This window comes from Pleurodeles waltl, chromosome 3_1, assembly GCF_031143425.1.
Source record: "Pleurodeles waltl isolate 20211129_DDA chromosome 3_1, aPleWal1.hap1.20221129, whole genome shotgun sequence".
In the NCBI taxonomy this organism is placed as follows: domain Eukaryota; kingdom Metazoa; phylum Chordata; class Amphibia; order Caudata; family Salamandridae; genus Pleurodeles; species Pleurodeles waltl.
The window spans coordinates 984061132-984088595 of record NC_090440.1 but is presented as its reverse complement, the minus strand read 5'-3'; the positions used below and the strand labels follow the sequence as shown (position 1 = coordinate 984088595).

Below are 27464 nucleotides of genomic sequence, written 5' to 3'. Positions count from 1 at the left end.
GGACCTTACACCTGCCACCCTGATAAACAGAAGGGTGCCCTGTTCTGATTGCACCCCCGACCGTCGGTGATCTGTGTGTGTACAAAGGAACCACCGGCATGTAAGTTTGGTTGGCGGCCGTCATCATGTTTTAGGCACCAGGCTTCCTTGTTTTTCAGAAACAAACTTTCAAAATGGGAGTTTCATTCTGAAAAACAAAGGAGCTCATTATGAACACGGCGGGAAACCCCGTCGTGTTCATGCTGGCGGTCTTTTTATAGACCGCCAGCCCCCTTGAGACCCCGCCGGCTGTATGGCAAACATTCTGCTGGGCTGGGACATTGCCGAAGGCTCCACATGGAGCCGCCGTAAATCGGGCAGTGACCTGCGCGACGGGGCACTGCATGGTGGCCCCGGAGCACCCCTTCTGCCAGCCTTACCCTGGCAGGGGAACCCGCCAGCGAAAGGCTGGAGGAAAAAGGGTTCATTATCCAGAGTGCGGCGCTGCTTGCAGCGCTGCCCTGTCAGATGATGATATCCGACATCGTCAGGCTGCCTTTCGGCGGTAGCCTGGCGGTGGCGGAGGGCCGCCCACCATGCCGGTATTTTCTGCCACTGCCAGCATGGCGGTCTGAACTGCCATGTTCATAATGAGGGCCTAAACACTAATGCCCCTCCCCCATGGTGCGGGGTCATTACTTTTTCTGTTTATTATGAACAAACAAAATGACATCAAACCTTCAGCTCTAAATAGCCGGGGGGTCTGATGTCCTCTTCTCTGTGAGGATATAAACGTAATTGTGCGACAACAGAGCTAGCTGGGGAATCCCCGTTGGAAAACTGTATCAGAATAGAGCAGGTGGACCGAGGATTTGGTGGACAGGCTACTGCGTGATGTTTGTGACAGAGTACCCTATTCACCAAACTCTAAATCAGACCCATAGTTTCGGTCTCTGCATAGCAGCCTGCCTCCTGCGGAAGAAAGAAAGCAATTTGAAACAAGTCTGAGCATGCTGCATACAGGTATTGTACACACGTGTGTGATGTGCTGTCTTTTTTAGACAAATGCTGCACTATTCTGATCAACACCTTTTCACAGGCAACAACCTTCTGAACAGATGCTTAAAATGGAGAGACTTGACCACAGGATTAAGCTTTAACCCCGTGATCCACAGTAGCATACTGCTCACTGTTAAGCACTTCAGTGCATCCTCAGGGTAGTAAGTGCAATCAAAAAGCAAATATGTTTTTTTGAGACATTGGCCCACATGATGACATTGGCGTTAAAAACCGCCTTCCGCCGCAGTGACGGCCGCCAAAAGACCGTCACTGCGACTACCATCCGTCCTCCAGATTATGACCACAGCTGAACTTCTGCCACAAGAAGGACAGAAATGCGTCCGTGGCCATACTGCCAGGTGGTGGTAAGGTGGTACTACTACCACCAGCACCGCCACGCCAGTAGACTGCCGCCAGCCGTATAATGACTTGTGATATGGCCTGGTGGTGTTCTGCTGGCTGGCGCTGCTGGCGGTAGCAGCGCCTCGTCCCGTTTCTTGATGGAATACCACCTAGATGAAGGTAAGTTGGGCTTCTGACAGGGGCCGGGGGGTGGAGGGGTTGTGTGTGTGTGTGAGGGGTGGGGGGTTGGGTGCATGAATGTGTGAGGGTGTGCGTGAATGCATCTGTGTGTATAGTGTTGTTTGCGTGGGTGTATGCATGTTTGTGAATGCGTGTAAGAATGAAAATGTGAATGCATGTCTGCATGTCAATGTGAATGTGTGTACGAATGTGTGCAAGCAAGATTGGATGTATGAATGTGTGTATGCCAGTGTGAGTGGGTGTATGCATGGTGCGTGTCTGTGGGTGTGTGCTTGTATGGGGGGTGGGAGATCAGAAGGGGGAAGCACGGATGGAGGAGGGTGGGGGGCTGGGGAGTGTTTGGGTGTTGGGTGAGCCTCCTACCAGTGACAGGGAAGCAGTTTTCTGTCACTGGTAGGGACTACCGCCATGATTTTCGTAGGCTTGCTCAAAATACCACCGGCAGTACTATAGCGGCCGCCGGGCTGGAGATTGATTTCTCCGGCCCTGGCGGCTGCTACCGCCATGGTGGTCTGAGTGGAGAAGTGGCAGGTTGGCTGCAGCCAACCCGCCATTCTCATAATGTGGCGGTATGTACTGCCAGCCTGTAGGTGGTACTGCCATCCATTACCGCTCACCGCCGGGGTCATAATGACCACCATAGTGTTTGTACCCATTATATCATATCAAAGTTGACTTCAAATGTTCTTTACAGCCAGGTTGTACAAGTTTCTGGCACATTCCCTAAACTGGTTCAGCAGTGAATGTCATTAATGAAATCTCTTTGTAATTTTATGAGGTCATAAAGGGCCCTCAACAAATCACTGGGAGTTTTCTCTGATCATGTTTCTTTGATGTGATTTATTTCGGCGTGCCACCCTCTTATTGTCACAGACACAACCATACCCCATACTATTGGCCTCAGGAGCAGGCAACCTTTAGAAGAGGAAGAGCAGAGGTGGCAGCAGCATTGCAAACTTCCCTCTAGATGGGACAGCTGCAGAGCAGGCCTTGTGAGACAAGCTGGCATCATCGTGTTGAAAGACTACCAGAAACAAGGCACACATCTTTCTTCTTTAGCAACAACATTGCTATGCATAATATCTTCATTAGTGATTTAATCTCAAGTTATCATAGACACCAATCCCATTCAAGATAATGTGATCCCCAGTGCAAACACCAGGATGTGTAGGCCCTGCAGATCTCTATCTTCCTTCTCTGAAACACTGAGAAGCAGATTTAAGGAAAGTGGTGCTGCACCTAGTGCAGCACCACTTTCCCTGTGTCCCTTAGCGCCCCCCTACCGCCATCATGTGTGCGCCGTATTTGAAATACGGTGCACCATGATGCAGGTTAGGGGGCACCAGCTTCATTAGGTCGAGCATAACAGCGCGCAAGCGCTGCTTTTCTGACGTGTTGGTATGTATCTGGGCTTTTAACAACGCCCACCTCACGCCCATCACTACCACTCGTTCGTGAGCTTTCCCCTCAAAAATCCATCTATGACATTGGTAGATGGTCTACTTTTGTCCCTCCTTGGGGAGGATTTTTACCACCTTGGCCATTGCCCCTGTTACATGGCTAATTGCACTTTTGCCAATAAGTTTGACTGCGAGTGAACTTCTATTTCCTTTTGTGTCTTTTCACGCTGATGCTCATGGCAGCTGTGGCACTTTGAATCTGCTCGCTTATGTGAAACTGTTTTACTTTTCATTTTAAATTTATGTGGCAAGCAAGGTGCGGTAGGAGTTTACAACGCTAATAACTAATTTGAGCAAATGCGAGACCTATTGCATTGCAAATGCCTTGTTTTTTTTACGCTATTGAAATACTCCGCAGGAGCAGCACCAAACCTTTGGCGCTACTCATGCAGAGTACATATGGGCCTGTTATTAATCATGGTGTGCCCCCTTTTAATGCCTGCTCTGAACAGGCATTAAAAGTGCCGAAATAAATGGTGCTTTTTTTCAGCCCCATTAATGGGAAACCTCCCACCTGCATACATCATGCCTGGCGCAGGCATAGTGTGACACAAGGGTTTACAAAGTGGCGCAATGCATGCATTGCACCACTTTTTAAATATGGCACAGGGAAAATGCCACTTTTGCGCCACCTCAGCAGTGCTGGGAGGCACTAGGGGCTTTTAAGTCTGCCCCTTAAAGCTTAGACCATTTACGTTGCACATTATATAATACCTTATCATAGCACCATATAAGGTTTACATTTTAGGGTCCCATTTCTGCCCTATTAATGAAGAGTTAAACATCATCTGGGCTGAAGCAGATTTTGTTTAATGATGGGTGCTGAGTATAAACTGAGGAGCATAAAGATTCAAAAGCAAGAACGTTACACCTTAGGAAGGGGCATGGGGCCAGATGTGCCCCTATACTAGTCACAAAAAGCAGTTCCAAAATGCACCCAGACTTTTTGTGATCAGTAACTTATTTTCCAAAGTAGAAGGTAGGTTTGCAAAATAAGGAATAACAGGGGGTCCTAGAATGACATGCCAAGCTAATATTCATTAGGCAGGTCACAAATTGTGACTCCAGCCCATTGGCTATCTTCACAGGGATGGTGGCCTGCAAGGGACAGTAGATCATCATTCCTGTAAAAAAACTTCAAAATTGATTTTATTTTACAGAAACCTCAGTTTCTTCAATGAAACATGTCTGCTTTAAAAAACATTCCAAGTTGGGTGTCTAAAACTGGCCAATGGTTTGCCATTGGACTTATGGTCGCAAACCACTGATACATGGGCTGAAAGGATGCCTCACAGATGCCCCTTCCAAACTGCGATTCAGAGAAGCTTTTCAGAGTAGCTGAATGGGCTTAGCACATTAGAAAAGGGTTTTTTTCAGGTGATTTAGCGAATCGGAGCTTTCACCATCTGCGTCATAATTCCCTTGGCCCTGAGAATGGGAGCATTACACCACTGAATATTGTGAAGAAAGTGTGGCATATTTTCACTTACTCTGACTGACCAAGAAAGAAGTAAAAACACTTTTTTGAAAAGTCAGAGAAAAAGCTTAATAGCTCACTGGAGATAAATAGCGCTGAGGCCCCCTAGGCCCCCAGGCAGCTACAAAAGTATTATTGCAGAGGACCCACAGGAGTGTATGTGACACTGATACTTATGTAATTAGAGAAAAGGGCCAAGCTGGCTGCCGCTGCAGCAATTTAAGGACTACAAACATTGCCTTTTAGCTTTCCTTCTAGCTGTAATTAAATACAAGAATTTTCAATGCTATAGGTCTCGCATATATCGAACAAGTTAATTGTCATCTTTTGACAACAGCGCCCAGGAACAAAAACAAAAAGAAAACATGAGAAGAAACTGAGAAAAGAGGACTTGGCAACATGAAGTAAAGTTAGCTTTAAAAAATAAAGCTTTGCAATTTTGTGCCTGCTGGGCACGTTTTTGCCAGCCACAAGCCTTCTGTTTGCTGTGCACTGGAAGTTAAAAACAACAAATAGCACCTCAATTACGTCGGGAGCATTAATCAGTGCTTGATCCCTGCCCCACACAGAGAAACTGAAGTGATGCCAGGAGTGCCTTGACGAATTATGAGGCTGTAAAGATGAGTGCCTTGCAAACCACCAAACGGTGAGTGACAGGCGGGCTTCGAGCCCTGTACTGAACACAGCAGTCTCTTGTAAGCGAGACGCATGCACTAGCACATGCACTCACAGGCTCGACCGTAAAAAGGTACAGCTACTTGCAGGTAGACAAGAAGTATCTATTCTGACCACTTTCATTTTCTGTATAAGTTGTAATCACGCAGGCCTCCAGGATTGTGTCACAGAGTCATGCAATTTTCTCACAGAATTACTGCTGATTGTCCAACTATAACATTTTTACTAAAGTATACAGAATGGTCAAGCTGGGGTATGTCATTGGTCAGAAATGACCTGATGTTTAGCGTGATTTTCCATTATTCTTTTGATGATGCTGTGAAAATGGCACACTTTAGTCCAATATTCGCACATGAGTAAAGAGTGTGCCCTTTAATCAATGTATTACAAAGGTGGTACCAAGAATGTGTCAAGATAATTCATAATATTCTTACGGCAATGCTGTAAATTTGGTCCTTGCTAATGAAATCAGGGTGAAACATAATAGTGCTGTAGCCCATGGCGATTGTGTATGTGTGCGTGTGACACTATTGGGTGGTATTCATTTAATAACACTTTGCATTTGGTGCCCTACAGGGCTGGCACCGTCAGGGGCTTAGCTTGTTCAGTTAGATTGGGGGGTAAGCTTCAGATTTTCCAACAATGAGGCTGGCATAAAATGTTAAAATACATTATACAACAAGCAGGGTGCATTAAATGGGCCTAAGGGTAGTGGAAAAGGAGAGGAATACGGATTGGTAGGAGTACTAAGAGAGAAAACACAATATTCTGCAAAATAACCAGAGGCGGCTCCTCCATTAGGGCACAGGAGCATTGCTCTGCCACCAGCAGCAGCCTCTGCAAATCCTTTAACAAACAAAATAATAATAAACATAGTTCATTATTGTTTCGTTTGTTGAAGGGCTGGGGCATTGGGGATGACAAGGATGAGAGGAGTGCACTGGGCACTCCCCTCAGTGCGCATGTGTGTTGGGCCGGCCAAACACACATGCGCAGTTGGCTCTCTTCAGCCTGGCTCTGTGTTGCTGTGCTGGAGAGAGCAGGTACAGGCTTCCAGTCTGCCTGGGAACACCCTGGCTGGATGCTCCCAGCCAATCCTGATGCTGCTCTGAGCAGCGTCAGGATTGGCTGCAGGGCAGGCTGGGAGCCTGGCCTACAGCAACAGGAAAAAGAGAAGGGGCGTGGCGGCAGATCAGATACGTTTTTTAAATTAATTAAATGTTATTTCCTCCCAGACCCAACCCCTCACCCCTGCACACCGCACCCCCCCACCCCTTGTGAGGGCAGTGAGCCACGACTGAAAATAACCAACATTTTTGAGGACTTTCAAAACAGGTAGGGAGAGAGTATATGTGCGTTTTTGCCTGTGTGTAGGTAAACATTTCTGGGGAAATCCAACAGACATCTCACCACACTCGACTGAAAGCATGTGCACCCACCTATTTATCAATTTATTAGGGGATGTAAAACCCCAACCACTCCCCCTAAAGCCACATCCAGGTCTTTGGTAATTCTGTCACTTGGTGAAATGTATTGGGGTAATCCTATGGCAACGCTGTGTATTTGGTAAGCAGTAATTCAGTATTTCATTGATAACATTGTGCGTTGGACAAACCATAATGTGTCCTTTTTATGATAATACTCTGGATTTGGAACACCAAAGCACAGTACATCCGTGGTATTGGTTTGTGTTTGGCACACCATAGGGTAGGTTTCCTGTGGTATTGGTGTATGCGTTATATTATTGCCAATATTCTTCTGGTATTGGTGTGTGTTTGGAACACAATATCACACTATAACTCTGGTACTGGTGCTTGTTTGCCACTTCATAGCACAGTATGGAACATTGTGACCCAGTATTTCTCTTGTATTGGTGACTGTTTGGCAAACTATTGCACATAATCCCAATAGTCTCTGTGTTTTTAGAACACAATAGCCTGGTGTTTATTGATATTGGTGTATGCTAGGCACACTACAGTACATAATTACTCTAGAACTGGTGTGTATTTGGTACACTATAGTACAGTATTACTTTGGGACTGGAGTGTGTCTGTTAGTACATTATGGTACAGTATTTTTCTGGGATTGGTGTGTGTTGGCACACTATGACACAATATTCCAGTGATACCTGTGCATGTTCACAGTGTTTCTCTGATACTGGTGTATGTTAGGTACAAGAGCAGAGCAATCCACCAGCATTTAGGGTGTCTGACACACAATAGAACAGTATTGATTTGGTAGGAGTGTGTGCTGCCCTACTGGTGCTATAGAATTTTTATACGTTTACACACAGTACTATGTATTTCCCTGCCAATGTATTCCTATGGTGGTAGTGAATATTTGACATAGTTTAGCATTCACTGTATTTTTTAACATAATTCTTTATAAGTATGCAAAAAATGTATACATGCACTGATTGCCAATAGAAAAAAACATGGAATATCCCATATGCCGAACAGTCCATGAAACATTCTTCTGCAGAACAGCAAATGCAGAGACAGGGCCTAATTTAGATACTGGAGGACGAGTTACTTCGTCACAATGGCGACGGATAACCCATCTGCCATTATCTAAATCCCATTATATCCTATGGGATTTAGATATTGGCGGACAGGATGTCTATCACCGTAGTTATGGAGTAATTCATCCTCCAGTATCTAAATTAGGCCCTGTATCTGCATCTGCTGTTCTTCAGTAGAATTTTTAAGATCTAAATCAGGCCCTTAGGGCCTGGTTTATATCTTAGCGGCCGCACCACTAAGTCGTGTCGGTGGTGGACCCGAGAAGGCCGTATTTAGATGTTACAGCTCTGCAAGTGGGGGACTGGCAGCGGTTAGCTGACGGAGGGAGGACTTTGCTGGACCCAATGGACAGCAGACAACAACAGTAGCTGTGGAATAGAGGTAAGTTACGCACACACTGTACCTTTGCCATATGTGTCCCCCATGCACTACACATGACAAAACAAAGCACCTGTATCCATTGCCATTCCACCACAACACGTACATGCTGTGACAAACATTGACGGACATCCACAACACAACATACATACATCATTGACACTGCACCCACACACAACCACAATAACTAACACAGCTACATACTCATCTACAGAAACACACTCACACACAAGAACAACTACACACATCATGAAAACAACCACACAACACCACTCTCCTGATTGTTGCATGCATCAACACAACACATAACACATACACAACATCACAGTCATATGCAGGTGGCACACATACTGACACAACCACAGAACCCAGTTCAGCTCACTCCACCACACCCAGCAAACTGCATTGACACTTGTGTATGTGTGCAATATGTGTTGTGTACCAGTGTGTCACCATCCTTGTCTGACCCACTGGTGTCCCTGACATATGCATGTCACAGTAATTTTACAAATTTACTGTGACATATATATATCTGCAGTGGTCCCAACTTTCCGTGCAGTGTCCTCCCAACGTACCCTACCTATGAGTCCGGCATCAGGGGATTCTGGTTTCTCTGTGGGTCAGGGGCAGCAGTGACAGCAGGTGTTATCCAGTCAAAGACTGGGGTGGAATTGGGATAAAAATATGTGTTTTCACATCTTTTACCATCCAATTATAAACTCAGACATGGTGGTCGGTCCGCCTCTTTTTTCTTGGCATTAAGGCACATCCAAATCTGCACGGCGGAAAGGGTGACTGGGGTCCTGCCGGCATCCCCTTTTCCCTCTTCCACCATCAAAGCGGGTGACACTTCTTGGCAGAGATGGCAGTTCAAATGCAGGATTCAGTCTATGGGACAGTCAACATCCGAATACAGTGAGCAGACTGCTACAGCGACAGATGGCTTTCCAGTCAAAAAGTCGACTGCGGGACAGTTACAGTCAAGATCTAAATCAGGCCCTCAGTTTGTAATGTGGTACACGCATTGGGAGCGTAAAAACTTTATACTGTGTGCACCAGTATATAATCATCAGAGAAAAAAAGAGAAGGAAAAAAAACAGCAAACCCGAATAAACAGAGGTATGCAACATTTGGCAAGTATCGGAAGGCACAGACTCTGATCTAGAGGGGGGCGAGGGGGATTCCCAGGAGTGGGGATCAAACGGGGGAAGGGAGGGATAGAGGCGGGGACCATAAGAGTGCGTGATCGAGTCAGTAGTGACAGGATTCAGTAACAGCCTAAAATCACAGTCAGGGGCGGCAGGGGGGTGAATATGTTGTATCCAGTTACCATCAGCATATTGCTGTGGTGTTGGTGTTTTTTTGGCACACTGTAGAGCTGTATTCCTCTTGTGGTGGTGCGTTTGGCTAATTATAGCACAGCATTTCTATGGTAATGGTGTGTGCTTTGAATGCAACAGTGCACTATTCCAGTGGTAACGGAATGAACGTGGAACACCATAGCAACGTATCTCTGGGGCATGGGTGCATGTTTCATGAACTGTAGCAGAATATTAATATAGTATTGGTGTGTGTTTTACTCACTGTAATACGGTGTTTATTCAGTCCCACATATTTTCTGAGATGAAATGTGTGGTGCAGTGTGGAGCATTATTCCACTACCTTCAAGTCCATCTTGTGCTATAGCACAAGACGTGAAGCAAACGTACCTGTCCCCTAATAGTTCACTTTTTCATGCTACTCTTATAGTAAGCAAGTATTTTATTATTCTGGGGAAGTCGTCTTCGAGGCAAGATGGGTGTCCGCAGCAAAAACTCTGGATAAAGCTAAAGATCACAAATAATATGCCTACACTACACTCAAATATACAGCTGTGGGTTGGAATTGAATTGTTAATACATGTGCTGCAAATTACCTGCAAACAAGTATATGGCTGTGGTTACATTAAGAACCAATGTACGTTGCTGCCTAATGGCACCACCACAATTGGCTAGAAGGGGCACTTGAACACAACAAATGGTCTCAGACGTGACCATGGTGCGAAGGGGACGGAACAGGAGCACCCAGCCGGGAAAATGTGATTTTGCCTAGTGTCCTAAAAATCTTTGAAATTGCACCTGCAAATTATGAATCAGACATTGATACCTCAAAAGTGGTGCTATCATTTTCACAAAGGGGAAGCACTCTAAGAATCTGTATCTATGGGACAGCTATTCCTTTTTTAATCTTGCCTGGTAGCCTCAGGTGTTCTCCCACCTGCGGTCTGACACTACCGATGTGTTCCAAACAGTAAACATTGCTTTTTAAAACTGACAGTTGTCCTTCAACGAAAATTGGCTCGTTTCTTGAAAGATCTTTTCGGTTCAGAAAAGCAAAGTCAAGGATGGTATGGTCTCCGACTCCATTAAGGCCACTATTGCAATATGACAGACGGGTCACATAAGTCAGAGCAATCTGAACCCACTGTGTTTGCCTTGTGTACATCAGGGCCTCTATTCCGTACACCAATACAATGTGCTGTAGGGACAGAAATTTCCGGAGAGGTTCTTGGTCTCATAAAGAGAGCATGAAAAAGAAGGGTAAATTGCTGGGATGGTATTTTTCTAACGAGCCCAACAGACAGATGCAAAGGACAGAAAAGTCTGGAATCTTATTTCTGGCTGCTAGGACACATCCTTATGACTCTCCATGAAGACTGCTGCTGAGTGTTCTTTGATGGCCTGTGGTGTGAAAGGGTGTCTCCGCCGCCGGGTGGTGACTGATGCACTAAACAACTTTTCAATGAGTTTCGGCAAATGTGTGCCACCAGCAGTCATGAGCTTCTGAAGGATGCCTTTTTGTCCACAACTTAATACTGCCATGCTTTAAAAAGGATACAGGAGTCTGGAGACTGGCCACAGGCGGCTCATCAGATGCACACCGGTTGCCAATCATAGACAGGTAGGCTCCCACAGCCCTTGAGGGCCCAGAGGATGCCGCATTCTGACACTAGTTAACAAAATGGTGTAGTGGCAGCCATGCCCCAGAGAGCTCTACGCCGCCCGAGACAAATAGAGCATGACTTGACAGTGATCCAGAAAAGAGCCATTCACGTTCAAGCTCAATGGACGTGGCTGGAAACAGGTGCGGGTGGCAGTACTGCACAGATCAGGGGTGCTGGAGGGCAGCGGTCAAAGACCTGCCTTACCCCTCCAAAACGAGATGGAAACTACAGCAAGAGACAGCGGCCTGCTTGCAAGGCTACCGACATTATGTGTGCGGTAAACCGTCTTCCAGCAGAAGACAGTGCTATCCTTCCGCGGGGAAATGAGCTCATGACCTCAGCTGCCATTTGCAGATTTGACATTGATTGTTGCATTTTAGAGGAAACTCTCTGTCAGCTGCTACTTTAGTGCATTTAACCGACGCGGTATCAGACTAGGTAAGCTGTCAGCACGTGGTCTGAAGCAAGCTCCGGACATGTGGGCCTTGGTAGGCTCTTCACAGAGATGATGTGATCCAATGTGCCCTGAACCAGCTAAAACAATTCAGCGTCTTGCGCACCTGCTCCAGATATCTGTGCGTAGTGTACGCCGCGAGCAAATGCAGCCTTTCACACTTCTGAGCGCTTACAGATCAGCATCCTTGAATTGAGCAATTACAGAACAGGCTAATTTTATGTTTTATCATAAAAATGCAAATTCACTGTAACTATACGTTTAGAAAGAGAAAGCATCTTGACCATACTTGCTTTGAAACATATTCGCTAGTCTTACTAAATGTGTCAGGCCCCGACAATGGGTCTAAACAATGAGGGATATTGATCATATTTCAGGTAGCCAATATTTGCATATTCATACTTATGTAATTCTACAGACGAAATACCGTCTACCTCAGCAACTCAAGACGGTTCTGTTTGTGGAGCCTTTCTATATAAAAAGTACATATTTCTTGAAAATGTCCAATAGACTCCCCCTATATCTAGGACTGATTCACATTTGCAATGACGAATCTTTATGCCCCTCTGGTACGCTTGAATGAAGTTCAACATTTTTACATACCATGAAGCTTAAGGAATGATTAATAACTGACCAATTATTCTTTTTCTGAACCCTCATACACAACATCTTTTTTGACACAGTTCTGCCCCAGAAAGCTAATTTTCAAGTTTTATGTCTAGAACATTAATTGCAGAATAGTGAGTGTGATATATTTGGATGACAACTCAGCAAACTGTTAATAACCGATTGCTGACAATGTACTTTGCCCCTCATTTATGTAAAAATAAATCTTTGTAATATCACTGCTTTGCTCACCGCTACCTGAAACCTTGCCCCTGGTTGCTATAACCACGACAGAACGGTGGATATTTTTAAACTCAAGTCTGAATTTCCTCAACCTGTTCTGCGCCACTGCTGCATTTTCCCATCATTTCATCTGCTCCGGAGCACTTAGCACTGGAGTGCACATTATTGCCATTGTAAGTGTACTTTGATTTCAGTGTAATCAGTCAATCAGTTTCACCATAGACTTTCTTTGCATCTGAGTAAGTTCTCGAGTGAGTAGGTCTCAGGAATGGGCGAACATCTTGACCCTATTTAACCATTAAGTTCTTAATGTGTATTTTAGATGGCTTTTTGAGCTCCTGGGCTGTGACACGCTAAATTACATACACCTGAGCAGCTATCTTGCAAGGATTTTCAGGCGCCCCGGTGGCCATTTGTGGTAGTGCTATAAGGCAGCTGCCATCATGGCCTTTTGTAGCACGAACGATGTCCATGTCTGAAGGTGCGTGTACTCATGGGCCAGTTAGGGCATTTGTCTGTGTCTTCTTGAGTTTAGTGTAGGAGTACTGCTTTGCGACCTTGAGCTTTACCCTCTAATTTTGTTAGACGCCACCTATCTTCCCAAGAGGATGACTTTCAGAGAATCATAAAATACATGCTTGCTATAACAGTTGCATCAAACTCTGGACTATTGGGTAACTCCTAACATTGCTTCACTCCTTTATGGTACAAGATGAGTCTGAGGGCGGTGAGGGACAACCCTGCGCCATTGGCAACCCCTGTTTCACACATTCCACCTCACAAAGTTCAGTGAAGAGGGGCACTGTAGCACTGTGCATAATCATACTTCTGCTGCAATCTCTATGTGAAAATCATAATGTAATTTTAACAAATCTCAAAATCGTGAATTATTTGTCAGTTCAATCACTGGTAGATTTCTTGCAATTCTGAGAGAAACAATATGCAAAAAGTGATTTGCTTGGGTGTTGTCAATAAAATAGTTTAAAAAACTATTTTCTCTCGAAAAGCCTATTTCTACAGGCTTGACTCAAAATGTATAAAAATGTTTGTGGATTTAATAGTTTTCGCAAAATGTTCTATAGAACTCCGGGAAAATTGTAAAACCAAGTTCTGCAATTTCCTTTATTCCTTGCTGTGTGGGAGGACTCCTCCTCTATCAGGCAGGTTTTCAAGTGAGAGAAAGGCGCTTGCATGGTCTTTAGATGAAAGAAAAGCTGGTGTCCACCGTATGAGGCATGGCAAGTCAAACAGCGTCTTAGATACAGTGCAGACGTGGTGGTGGTGTCCCTAAGATGCACTGCAATGTGGTGGCTTAGTGCCCCTACATTGTATAACAGTGAGTGAATGTCTATAGGGTGCAGTGCAGTGTCGTGTAAGGTGAGCCTAGGACACATTGCAGTGTGGTGATTTTATGTTTCTGCATTGTAGTGCACAGCTGCGGGGGTGTCTACAGGGTGCAGTGCCATGCAAGGGGCTCATGTCCTAAGGATGCTATACAGGGTGATGAAGTTCTCTCTCGGATTAGGGACAATGGATTCCAAACCCTAGCATGCAGTGCAGTGTGGTGGGTTACTATTCTTAACTTACAGCATAGAGTGGCGAGTAAGATACCTAAGAACTTTGGTATGGTCATCTGTGCCCTACGATGTGACACACTGTGGTGGGCTATTGCACCTAGGATATGATGCGGTGCCTTGGGTTAGTTTCTTAAGATGACATGCACTAGCATGTGTAAGCATCCTTAATGTGCAGTGTGGGGTCAGAGTGCAGTTCAATCAGATGATCTAGAGCTCATAGGATGTAATCAGAACTCACAGGATTTTGCAGCTTAGGGTGGCAAAATTTGCAGACAAAAAAAGCAAAATTTGCGGCCTCGTAACCTCAAAATATGTGCTATTTCTGCGGTAGGCAGAAAGTGTACCTGTCCAGTGATTTAGCTGGGACTATAGATGTGCAGGTACTCAGTATTTAGAGTACCTGTTTGCTTCTGAGAAGTGCTGGTACTCTCCCATTATGTGTACTGCAGCAGTGCTCAGAAGTGCAGGTGCTGCCCCTTACAAATGAAAGAAGTGCAGGCACTCAGTACTGGACAGTACCTCCCATTTCAAGCACTGTTCTTGCCACAAAAATACCCCACCTCGTGCTCTCTCAATGCAGAATTGCAAATACACCTCGCGCTACGGGAATTTCACGGTATCAACTAGATAAAGTTTCCTTAGCCCGCCCACCTCAGTTTTGTGCTGCTCACACATGTCAAATAAGGAACATCTTTCAAGCAGCGGAGACAGCAGTTTTTCCTGGAAGAGGGCACAGTGTCCTGGCTCCCCTCCCATACATCAAAAGAGCAGACTGTAATTCTGAATGGGCTCTTGTATTTTCCTGAAACTAGATGTCTTGCTTGAGGAGACAATAAATTAAAACATAAATAACATGCCAATTATATTCTCTCAGAGACATTTTGTGCACTTGCTGCCAAACCCTAAGGGCAGGTGATTATATATTGCAAGTGTCGGCTTTACAGTTAATGTTCTGTAAATAGGAGAGTAAATCAGACTTCCCTGGATGTCCGTTGTCAAAGGCAAGCAACAGAGGAAGTAAGCATCTCTGTAGCCTGCTTTCCTATTGGTCAACCTCCTTTTACTGTCTCAACGGCAAGACACAGCCAGTAAAGAGATGGCCAATCTAGCGTTTACTTTAATTCTAATTCTGCGTGCACTTTTGTAAAACTCGTGGGTTTTATACAAGTGACAATTTTGCATTTTTATTTTGCAAATTGTTGAATCGCAATATCATTGGGGAGGACTGTGTAATATGCTGAAGTGGGTCAGTGTCCTTTAGAAGCAGTGGAGCATGACGTCCATAGGATGCAGCTCAGTGTGGCTGGTTAGTTTCCCTGGGATGCAGGGCAGTGGGATGCAATAGTGTTCCCTAAATGAAGACACAAAGAGGAGCACTACACAATCCAAAATCCTCCAGTGTACACATTCCAGCCACATCAAAATGCAGAAAAGGTGAATTCTAACTAATGTTCATTCTAAGCACGTTTGAAAGTCAAGAATGAACATGAATCAAATCCTCATTTGCGTTTGCATTAGCATGAAGCCCAGGTTTTGTAGATGTATTACTCTAGCAGCAAGAGATAAATCTCTCTAAAGAAAGACGTAAAGAAACAATATATCTTTCGTCACGCCTTTGTGGACAATTCCTGTTGCTCTACATTCCTTGTGTGCTTTTACTTGTGGCTGGGATGTGGCCACTAAATGGCCACGTATCAGTTTAAACATCCTCAGCCTGCTGTAGCTTTTGAGCCAATATCACTTTATACTCTGGGATACCCTCTCATACCTATGTGAAGATGCCACATATGACGTGGGGACACTTAGTGGCTGCTGATCGCTGTTTACATCACGGGGAACAATCAAGCAAATGTAGTGTGCCGTCCCTGATGCTTGCCCACCCACCTCACATTTTGTATGGTAATTCATATTGTGGATTTCTTCATCACAGCCCTACAAGGCCAGCAAATCTGCCTGTGTTCATATGCCGGATAATTGAGTTCATGAACAGGATTAAAAAACAGGCGGCTGAAATAATAGCCGATCTCCCTGGAGCCTTTCTTGGCTCGTGGCACATGTAGCATTTCAGCCATGAGCATCTGCACGCATCTTTGTAAATAAGATTGGCTTGTACGGTTGAAGGAAAGTGGACTTGTAGATGGGGAGCTGAGTGTTAGCATTTCTCACACCTGCCAACTCACACGGCGCTACAACGTGTCAAATTATATCAACTCACTTCACATGGTCGCCTGGTGAAGAACCGATATTAAAGAGTGACAGGAAGGCAAGGTGAAAACCCCTTTGTAACTTGTCTTTGGAGTCTCTGAAGAGAAGATGTTCATTACAGCATTTAGATACACATCAGGACATTGGAGGCAGCCCCAGCAAGCCTTTGCTTGCTTTGAGGTGAGGTAGGAGTTGGTGTGGGCGGGTCTAGAAATCCCTCTTCTACAGGTATCAGCCTAAAGTCTCACTTCCTCCACGGCTCCACCCCTCCTCCCACACATTGACATTTGTTTTGAAGATGGCAGAATTGATTTACCCATATTGATGAGAGGGTGTTCTTTTACAGTTTCAGTAATGCTTCCTAATCCTGCACAGAGCACCTTTCCTGCTATTTCTTTGGAGAATTTTAACTAAAATATATAACCTGTTTGTGACTCTTTGCATTGGGTCTCATGGAAGGCTTCTATAACTGGGCTGATAACACTTTGAAATGAAAAAGTCAAGGGTGAATGCTAGCATATTGCTAGCAAAACATCACCTGACAGGTATATTGTTTGCTAAATGTTCCTTTATTAATTTCAAGATGTTGATATCGTGGTGAGCAATATGCTTACAGTATTCTGGTACCATACCAAAGTCAAATTATTTGTATAGCACCTATTAGGGACAAACAATCTCTTAGCCTGTTATCTTTGAAAAAAAGCTTCACATGTACAGTTTTGGTTGTGTTGAGGGCCCTAATCTTACCCTCAGCAAATTGGTTGGAATTTCTCAATGCAGAATTTATCAAAACTCTGAACCAGTCAACTCATTTGTGTTCATTAATCTTCTTTTCTACTAACTTACTGCATAAAGCAGAACAAAATACATATATATACATATATGTATTTTAAATATGTTTCTTGAGTCTCTGTGGATTTTGGTCCTGAAAAAGTTTTCAACACAGATTCATCAATTTCTTAAATCTCTACGATGATTACTTGTTTGTCTTTTATCTCCGAGACTTTTTGTAATTTTTACAGTTTTTTATACTTGGCTAGGATTTGTAACGTGCAGAGGTACCATGTTTAAAACGATCTGCAGCTTCGGGTTTTCACTTTATAAATGTTACAGTTTTGTCCAATGCTGCACTTTTAAAATAAAAATATCTAACTATATATATATATTTTTTAAAGGATTGTCTTTCTTTCCCCAGATATACAAAAATGAAGACAGCCACCAATATCTACATCTTTAACCTGGCACTAGCAGATGCTCTCGCCACGAGCACCCTACCCTTCCAGAGCGCCAAATACCTGATGGAGACCTGGCCTTTTGGAGAGCTGCTCTGTAAGGTTGTGCTATCCATTGACTACTACAATATGTTCACCAGCATATTTACCCTCACCATGATGAGCGTGGACCGCTATGTGGCTGTCTGCCACCCAGTACGGGCGTTGGACTTTCGCACTCCCGTCAAGGCAAAATTCATCAATGTCTGCATCTGGATTCTGTCCTCCATCATTGGAGTTCCCATTATGGTGATGGCAGTTACCAAGACGGACAAGGGTAGGTGTTAAGGATTATTCCATCCTGCTTAAAATGGCACCCTAATTATATGTTCAATCTATTTACATGTGAGCTTAAGTATAGTAAATACATTCATGCCCACATATACTTAACTTCTTCACATTCTTGTGCTAGTTGATATTTTGGCTGGGATATTTTTGCTTGTTCTGGCATACAACTCTACAGAGAGTCCATCACACTGTAATATACTATGAAATAGGCAATAGCCTAAACAAAGACTGCTGAACAAGGAGATGCGTTGTCCACGAAGGTGGAACAATGATTTAGTTAACAACGACTCTGTCTTTCTCGGCCTTAACCACGCATGTCCTGAACAACGAACATGCGTGGTTAAGGCAGAGGGAAACAGACTCAGGATCGGGAGAGGACGCGGTCAGGTAAGTGGGGCTGGGGTAGGTTTGGGGGTAATTTTGTTTTTTAGGGGCAGGGCGGGGGGTCGGGGTACTTTTAGTTTTTTAGGGGTGGGGTGGGGGTTGGGGTAGTTTAAGTTTTTTGGGGTGGGATTCGCGGTAGTTTAAGTTTTAGGGGCAGGGCTGGGAGGTCACGGTTGTTTTAGGGGCGGGGTGCAGGTCGGGGTAGTTTTAGTTTTAGGGGCGGGGGTGGGGAGTTGGAGCAGTTTTAGTTTTTGGGGGCGGGCATGAGGGTGGGGTAGTTTTAGTTTTTAGGGGCGGGGGTTGGGATAATTTTAGTTTTTAGGGGTGGGTGGTCACAGTAGTTTTAGGGGCAGGGGTGGTGGATCGGGTAATTTTAGTTTTATGGGGCGGGGGCTCAGAGTAGTTTACGTTTAAGGGGAGGGGTGGGGGTAGTTTTAGGTTTTAGGGGCAGGGGTGGGGGGTTGTGGTAGTTTTAGTGGCGGGGTGGGGGGTCCGGGTAGCTTTAGTTTTTGGGGGCAGGGTGGGGAGTAGGAGTAGTTTAAGTTTTTGTGGCCGAGTGGGGGGTCGGGGTAGTTTTAGTTTTTAGGGGCAGGGTGGGAGGTCACGGTAGTTGTAGGGGCAGGGTGGGGGGTTAGGATAATTTAAGTTTTTAGCAGCAGGGTGGGGGTCAAGGTAGTTTTTGTTTTTAGGGGCGAGGTGGGGATCGGGGTAGTTTTAGTTTTTAGGGGTGGCGGGGGATCAGGATAGTTTACGTTTTAGGGGCAGAGTTGGGGGGTCGCGGTAGCTTTAGGGGTGGGGGTTGGGTAATTTTCATTTTTAGGGGTGGGGGTCCGGGTAGTTTTAGTTTTAGGGGCTGGGGGTTCGGAGATGGTTGGTTTTTAGGAGGGTCGGGGTAGGATTGTCTTTAGGGTTCAGGAGTAGGGGGTCAGGGTAGGACTGTTTGAGGGGAGGGGTGGGGGAATCCAAATACACAATTTCAAATACTTCCCAGTTATGCCACTCTTCAGGCATGCACTCCTCTGATAATGTACTGGACAATTGAAGAGTGCAGTGAAAGCACATCAACCACAGATTCATGCTATACAAATACCATGTTACCATATACTATACCAAAGGCCTGACATAAAGTTCGGCAGATGGGATATTTCTTCACAAACATCCCATTTTAGGGTTCTTAAGTGCGTTATAGTCAATGGCTCTTTTCATATGGTGGATGCGATAGCTTACCTGTTTTGACTGATTACCCTCCACCAATCCAGTCCACCAAACTCTAAATAAAGCCTTAATTAAGATTGATTCCATCTCTGGAAGGAGTTCATCATTACATTCTGATCTAATTGCAGACTAATGTCTTGGTCACATTCTATAAGCAGCTCATCTTTACCTACACCACTATCCTAGGACAGCCACACAGTCACTCAATTTGGTAGTGGCTAAGGGCAGCATCACAAATTGATGCTATTTTTCAGCCACTATAAAAACTCCTCACCACTTTCGATTGTGGCCACTAGATGTCCTTTTTCATACAATATTATTCTTTTTGAACCACTAGAGAGAGCTCATCACTAAGTTAGTTTGTTCTCCAAACACCATAGGGAAATCCTCCCCAGCTGATACCTAAGCCATAAAAGAGATCTCACAAAATGCTTTTATATTTTTACAGTAATGAGAAATACAGAGAGAGAGGGAAGAGAGTACATCGAACACATGGATCTTTCTATTCCACAGATAGATAAAAAGATACCATAAATCACAAGAATCCTATACTAGGAACTAGCGAGAGCTCATTATTCGCTGGTATCATAATTTATGCTTACAAGGGAAAAGTGGTTACCTCTGACTTATTAATGTGCCTACCATTATACGACTGAAAAACTGTGAGTAATATCTCATCCAAATATCCATCACTAGAATACCCTTTTCACTAAAGGTGGATATTTACCCATTGACAAAATAGAAAAGGTTATTACTGGGGCCTCATTTTCCAGAGATGCCTAAAGCTATCGCCAAACACTACAATAGACCAGTTATTCCAAAACATCCTTTCCAAGTCTCCAAAGGACTCCTTAGTAGTTTTCCATTGAGAAATAGTGAGCCCACTGTTGATGCTTAATAGGCATATAAATAATGTTATTAAGAAACTGATACTCATCTGTGTATTGTTTCTCCTCTTGCAGCTGGCACCATTTACTGTACCCTGCAGTTCCCAGGTCCCGAAGGTTACTGGGACACAGTCACCAAGATCTGTGTCTTTATATTTGCTTTCCTGGTTCCTGTCCTGGTGATCACCATCTGCTACGGTCTCATGATCCTCCGCCTGAGGAGTGTGCGTCTGCTCTCTGGCTCCAAAGAGAAAGACCGCAATATGAGAAGGATCACCCGCATGGTCTTGGTTGTAGTAGCAGCCTTCATCATCTGCTGGACACCCATCCACATCTTCGTCATAGTCTGGACCATGGTGGACATCGACAAGAAGAACCCCTTCGTGATTGCCAGTTGGCACTTCTGCATTGCCCTTGGCTACACCAACAGCAGCCTCAATCCTGTCCTCTACGCCTTCCTGGATGAGAACTTCAAACGCTGCTTCCGTGACTTCTGCCTGCCCTTCCGTGCCAGGATGGAGCAGAGTAGCTTCACACGGGCCAAGAATGCCACCCGGGAGCGTGTGTCTACCTGCGCCCCATCAGAGGTTATGAACAAGCCGGTATGACTAGACATGGAGAACCGCAGACGTGGCTCACGCGGCAGGAGAGAAGAGCTGCAATCAGAAGTGACTCAAATCTCGACCACAGAATTCTAGCGTAAGGAGCTGGGGCTGGAGGGAAAGTGGAGGAATCCAAGCTGCTGCCACATGCGTCGGAACTGATGGGACAGAGAACAGAGTACTCAAGTATTCAACCAAGTTTTAAACTGTGACCCAGCTCTAAAAGCAGCCCTGTGCCTCAAGACTGGGGGTTCTACTGGGGTCCATAACACCCACAGTTCTAGCTTTTACACCCCAGAGTGGATAACTTAAAGACAGGACGTGTCTAAAAGCAGAGTTGCCCAATGAGAGATGTATCTCTCGAAGTTGCTAGAAGAATTAAGGCTTTTAAAATCTGTAGATTTACATAAATAATATATATCTAAATAATTTAAGTTATACATTTAGGGTTCATTTTTTAAGTAATAAAACAAAATGGCCTTATTTTGAGTGCCAAAAAAACAACTTACTGGCAAACTGCCGGAACTGCTGGGACTGTTGACTTTTACCTCCAAAGTGTGCATGATGGAAACATGAGACAAGCAAAAGAAAATTCAGTGGCCCATGAGACTTATTTTTCATACTAGTAGAACTGCTTCTGCCATTGTTGCTCTTTGAGGAAATGCAAAGTAGCAACATTTGCAAGCTTGTTTTGCATTGTCACAACAGAACTGCATTAATATTAGTGCAAGCTAAGGACCACCAATAAGACATGCTGGTCTCCCAACGTCCCAGACTGGGAAAACGCAATTCTGTCTCTGGCACCAAGCAACTTAAGAAAATAAAAAGTTAGTGAAGATAAAATAAGGTGGCCTGCTTCTGAGATGTTCCTGCCGGTCTTAGAACTGTGACTCTCTACTCAACACTGGCACTGTTTCCCACCAAAGGAGAATCCTCTCCTCCTCAGAGTGCTGCACTGAAGTGAAGGCCCATTATTGAAGGAAGTGGGGCAGGCTTTTTACCAAAACAATCAGGATTTTTGTCAATTTTTGCATCACAAGATGTTGGTGACTCCAAGGTGTAAATGGAAGATTAAGGTATCCCCACCACTTATTTCCTCGCACTTTCCACCATGGTTCACAAGATGTTTTAGTTACGGACATCAAGTGTTAGCCACTGTGACTCAAGGCTTGAAGTGGAAGTGGATGTGTTAGTCCTTCAGCAGAAATGACTTCCCAGGATCTGTTCTGCCTTTATGTTTGATGGTCTTGTTCCCTTCCCGGGAGTTGCAAATACCTCTTGTATTGTATCATTAGTCGTAATATGCTGTGGTTCTGTTTACCCCTTGCCTTACCCAAATATGTAAAGGTAGCTGCCCTTTCACCTCCGTAATGCAACAAAACTAGGCACTGTTGCAGAACGATTCAAAACATTAGGAGCATATTGGTTGTTTCATAAAGACTTGCTTCTCTTGATTATGCCCCATTTAAGGATAGAGTCTCAGTGTTTCTTACGTTTACCTTAGATTTGTCAATGAAACCATGCAAAAGGAATAAAACGTTTTTAGAAGATTCAAATCCAACTGGATTTCAACTCTTGCGAAGTTTGGATGACACTGCAGGAGTGTCTATTATTCAACACTTCGAAGGGTCTGTTACAGTCTTCACATCACCCTCCTATAACAAAATATAAGACAAGATACAGCAGCTCACAGACTAGAGGAATTAGACTACAGTGGGTCCCACAGTTATTTTCATATTCTTTCCCCCAGACCTTCATTTCCTCCACCATGAGATAAAGCCTGCTGTCCGTTTCCTCTTCACAAAGAAGCACTTAACTTCTAGGACACAATAGTCAACTTAACAATTCGACACCACAAGGTGCATAAAATCTAAGCCAATATCTTAGGAAGAAATACCATCCTTGCATGCAAGTCTAATGAAGTGCCTCAGAATTTTAAAAATTAGTTTTTAAATTCAGACAAAACAGAAACAACAAAACGAGCCTATGCGTTCAAAATGACCTTAGTTGTTTTATGGCAGTCTGAATGTTATAGCTTATAAATAGTGGCTTTAAATGACGTATAACTAAACATACATATATTTTAGAGAATCCTTCTACTGCTAATCACGAAGACTGATACCATCAGAAACCAACCATTTGTCCGTCCTGGATCATGCAGGCAAAACACTCACAGGCAGACGAGCAAGCAGTGACTCTCAATACACGTCATTAACCGAGTCTAGGCAGAAATCCAAGCCCATGGACTCTTTCACACTTAAGCAGTTTCTCAAATAGTGCTTCAGCATAGGTCGAAGTCTCACGACAAAGATCCTGGAAAGCAAGGTTTCCTTTATCACAAACTGTGCCAGCATAGTTAACACCTCTGGACATTACCAAAGGAGGAGCAGCTCCAGGGTCACTACTATTCCAGCCATGGGGTCTTCCCTTGCAGATCGGGGTCCAAAATGCTGAAAACTACATAGTGCAACAATGCTTCATTTGGATTTAGCCAGTATTTCGGCGCATACGAGATGGGCAGCCCTTTCATCTCATCTAAAACCGGGAGATAATCCAGTTCCAAGTAGAATAATGACCACCTAGAGCTGCTTAAGGAAGATGTTCTCTCTCTCCAAGAGAGTCTACACAGAATAGACTACTCGAATATTTGCCCAGCACCCTGCTGACCCTCAGTAAAAAAACATGCAAGTCAGTCCACATTTTTTGGTAGTTTAGGGCTTTTGGGGTATGCGATTTACACAATACAGAAAAGGAAAGTCACTATCTAGGTGATGTGACATGCATAATTATCCTGGGTTACGTTTTTTAATTCTGAGAGTAAAGCTGGAGGCTTCGCATCCCATGTGATCAGGCCAGATCTAGGCCCAGTGGGTGAAAAAAAGGCTTCAGTGAGAAATAGAAGGGGGTCGTCTGTCATTCGCCAGTTTCAGAATACCTCTGAGGCTCTAAATCTAGAAAACATAATTTGAACAAATTGTTGCTATGCAAATGTTTTAGAATTTCTGTGTCATATTTTAAACCTTGATTCTTGTTCTGGACAAAAATAGCCTCTAAAGTGAGCTAAACTGAAGCACTACCTATACTCAGGGACGGTGGAATTATGCGATTTTGAGACCACAGCATTTTCTGCATAATTATGGATTTGACACATTTGACACATAATCCATCATCTGCTGCATAACCTGCAGGTTGTAACAATTTTTTTTTTATTCCACAAACAGATCGAAAGTTACTAAAAATGCAGCGACAGGTGTTGCTAAGCCCTGGTACAAATGAGGTGACACCTTCACCTATACTGTAGCATGAGTAAAAATAACAAATAAATTAAGTAATGCTGTCACAAAGTGCGCAGCATTACGCCACATTATTTGCCTTTTCTTGCTGCATAATCTTGTCTACCCTGCCACGTAAATTGGTTCTCCTCTCCACAATGATTTCAGTGACCTCGCATAGGCTATAGGATTAAAAGAAAGGCAATCCTCAGGTCACTGTGCGAAAAGGTTTTCAAAATGCTAAGGTGCATTTAAGGCCATTTCAAAGCCTTAATTTCAGCTCTGGTGTGATAACAGGGTACGTACTAAGAACAGCAGCAAAGGATGCTCTCTTGAAGTTGAAGTAGTTGAGAATTACCCAAGATGCTGGTATATTCTACAGTATCATTCACATGCAATAGGCAAGCGACTGTGCCATGAGAGCAGAATTCCAGTGTATTCTATCGACATTTGAAGTATGTAGAGAAAACCTTGTAGCACTGGTAGAGGCAGAGGGAAGACCAATTGAGCAAACATGAGGCTAGACATGAACTATGTGTGTAGCAAATGGTGTTCTAAAATAACTGAAGTTGACCCTCCCCCTCGTGACCTCCGAATTCACGGTGGCAGACAGCAAAGGCAATGCCAAGCTCAACAAGTTAAAGAGCTGCAGTTCAGGCACTAGAAATACTGCGTAAGGTGCAATATGGTACCAAAGTGCTGGCATCAAAGAAGGTAAAGAGCACCTTTATGCCTGAACTGATTTCCTTACTGACTACAATCCGGAGTGTCTTGGGGCTCCCATTTCACATCAGTTACTGCCGCTCGTCTACTTCATAAAGGCCTTCAGCACCTTCCACTGTGAAAACCATAGTGGTCCCTTCCACTAAACCAGACTGTATACACAATGATCAGGGAGTTTGGGTGCATGGGACAAGCAAATAATGTATTCTAAGAGGTACAATGGCACAACTAGACTTTGGACCTTATTATGACATTCGCGGTCGGACCGCTGTGGTGGTCTCTTGCCACATTATGAGGTTGGTGAGCAGACCCGCCAACCTACCACCGTCCCCACCAGGATCTTTGATCCCGATGGGCTGACAGAGGGTGCAGGTTGTAATCAGCCAGGTGGGCGCTGAAGTCAGCACCGCTCTGCTGATTACAACCTTGTTCCCCGTCAGGCTTTTCATGGTGGTACCAGTGCCATGAAAAGGCTGACATAGAACAGGTGCAGGGAGACACAGGGTGACCCCTGCACTGGTCAGCACCCTCATAATACGCACTGTGTGTGGCAGCATTGCCGCGGGCTCAACCTTGGTTTCCGCCGGTCAGCCCAGTGGGAAAGTCATAATTCGGCTGGCAGGGAGGTCACCAGCAGGGCAGCAACCACCCCGTCGGGAGTTTAGCAGATGGGTGTTCCCATTTGCCAAACTCGTAATCGACCCCCAAGTGTCAAAAGCACCATGATGTATATAAGCTGGCAGAACACACGTTAAGGGTGGGGCAACAGAGAGTAATAGTTCATAGTGGGTGCACTAAAAGCACTTAAGCACAAGTCATTAGAACACATTCACTTGACAAATAAACTGCTAGGTTAACTGACATAATGGAAATTCAAGAGGAGTTTGAAATGGTAGAATGCATACTGGGGAAACAGTTCCAGGAAGAGAGTTACAAAGTTTAGGCAAAAACCATGAACAACCTTAAATATGTGCTCAATTGTGCTTTTTTTCTTGTTGATTTTCTAGTGGTTAGCGAGATTTTCTATTGGGGAAAACAGGTTTCCAACCTTAATCCTGGATGGTCAGACTAATGTCACATTTTTGGGATAACTAATGAAACTGAGGATGATTCCCATGCCATTTATTCTTTATATCATGTGAATTTTCTGAATATGTGGTCTGGCTGCTTTCCTCTTACAACAAAGTTTAAATATGGCGCCACCAAAGGAGAAACAGTGTATCAAGATGATCAGGAAGCGTTGAAAGGGCGGAGTCAACATTTTTTCTAGTTGTTCAGTGAGATAAGCAGTCGATTGGAGAATCTCCCTCAGGACTCCTCTGGTCTTAACAAGGTACTGAGGAAGAAAATCTTTGTCATCATCACTGAGGGATATGAACAGTAATTGGTTGCTGGTCCAACAGTCGCTTAAAGACACAAACAATTTGATCTTTCAGGGAAGGTATTGTTATTAGAAGGCACTTTGTAATAGTCAAAATACCATCTTTAGATCAACTCTCAACTAGACTAAGATGGTTTTAGATCCCGGCCTTATTAGAAAGGTGATGCAGCAAATAATCCTGCTTTCCATCCAGTGCAGCTGTGTATGCTAGCAAATAACAAAGCAACAGAAATGCTGCAGAAATCTAGACTTTATGATAAAGGAGTTATTGAAATGCCAAAGAGGCCCGAGGGAGTGCTCCATTTTGTTTACATCACTGAAGTGAACAGCTGAAGGTATAATGAAAAGCTTCCCCTCAATCATGCCCTTAGGAAATATAAATTGTTCCTAGGATTTTTTGGTGACAGTTCTGTTTATGAAGTCAGATGTTATTCAGCGAGGAAGCAGAATAGGTGCTGCCGCTGGGTTCAAAAGTGTACCTACAGAGCTAATCTCAGGGACAATGGATGACTGAAAACAATATATTTATCTGGGTATTCTAGTTATATATAGATAATGCTAGGAAAAATTGTAAAGACAGTCTGAAAATCGATTTTGCCTCGGAGAATCACTGTTGTGCCCCTGCTCATAGTTAAGCATAACAGTGGCAGGTAGGGGGAAGTACAGAATACCATTTGCTCAAGTAAAAAGAGACAACTCCAGGCAACTCTTAATGCAGTCGGTGCTCCGAGTGAGCTCAGGAAGGCAAGATCCATGCAGGTTTTGAGGATAACACCTATAAAAGTGAATTGCATTTAGATGAATAGTGTTTGCACATATCCTACATGTGTAACCTGGAACCCTGGCATAGATCTGGACCTTGCGGACAACTGTGGATGTCCATGCTTGTACATTGACTGACTCTTTGGCTAACACATCTCATACGAGGTAAAGCTCTTTCTACCTCTGTACCTGCTGGATCCATCTGACCAGGAGATCAGTGGCCACCAATCTTCCTGAACTTCTCATCGTTGAACTACCCCTAGCCTCCTGAGATGAAACATTATGGGCAACACCAGCTGATCATCCTGAGATGGCTTCCAGATGTAGAGTGATTGCTACACCAATTGTTTGTCATGATGGGGGATACTCAGCTCTGTCAGGCATTCTACTAAGATGGAACATTTTAAAATTAACTCACAAGAATTATATAATGTGTCTGTAACTCGATCTTGATACCCAGCTGCTGTTCTCCAGGAGCCTGAAGCAGGATGCCTGCGCAGCATTATGTGACAAAACAA

At 44.3% G+C, this 27464-nt stretch overlaps 1 protein-coding gene across 1 annotated transcript in view; it reads left to right on the top strand.

Moving 5' to 3' along the window:
* OPRD1 (opioid receptor delta 1) overlaps positions 1–21622 on the top strand; it is a 145913-nt gene extending 124291 nt beyond the window's left edge. The window contains exons 2-3 of the mRNA XM_069224113.1: positions 17357–17709; positions 20282–21622. Of these exons, the coding sequence (XP_069080214.1) occupies positions 17357–17709; positions 20282–20814 (886 nt within the window). The 3' untranslated portion in view covers positions 20815–21622. The remainder of the gene's footprint in view (positions 1–17356; positions 17710–20281) is intronic.
* The last annotated feature ends 5842 nt before the right edge of the window (positions 21623–27464 follow it).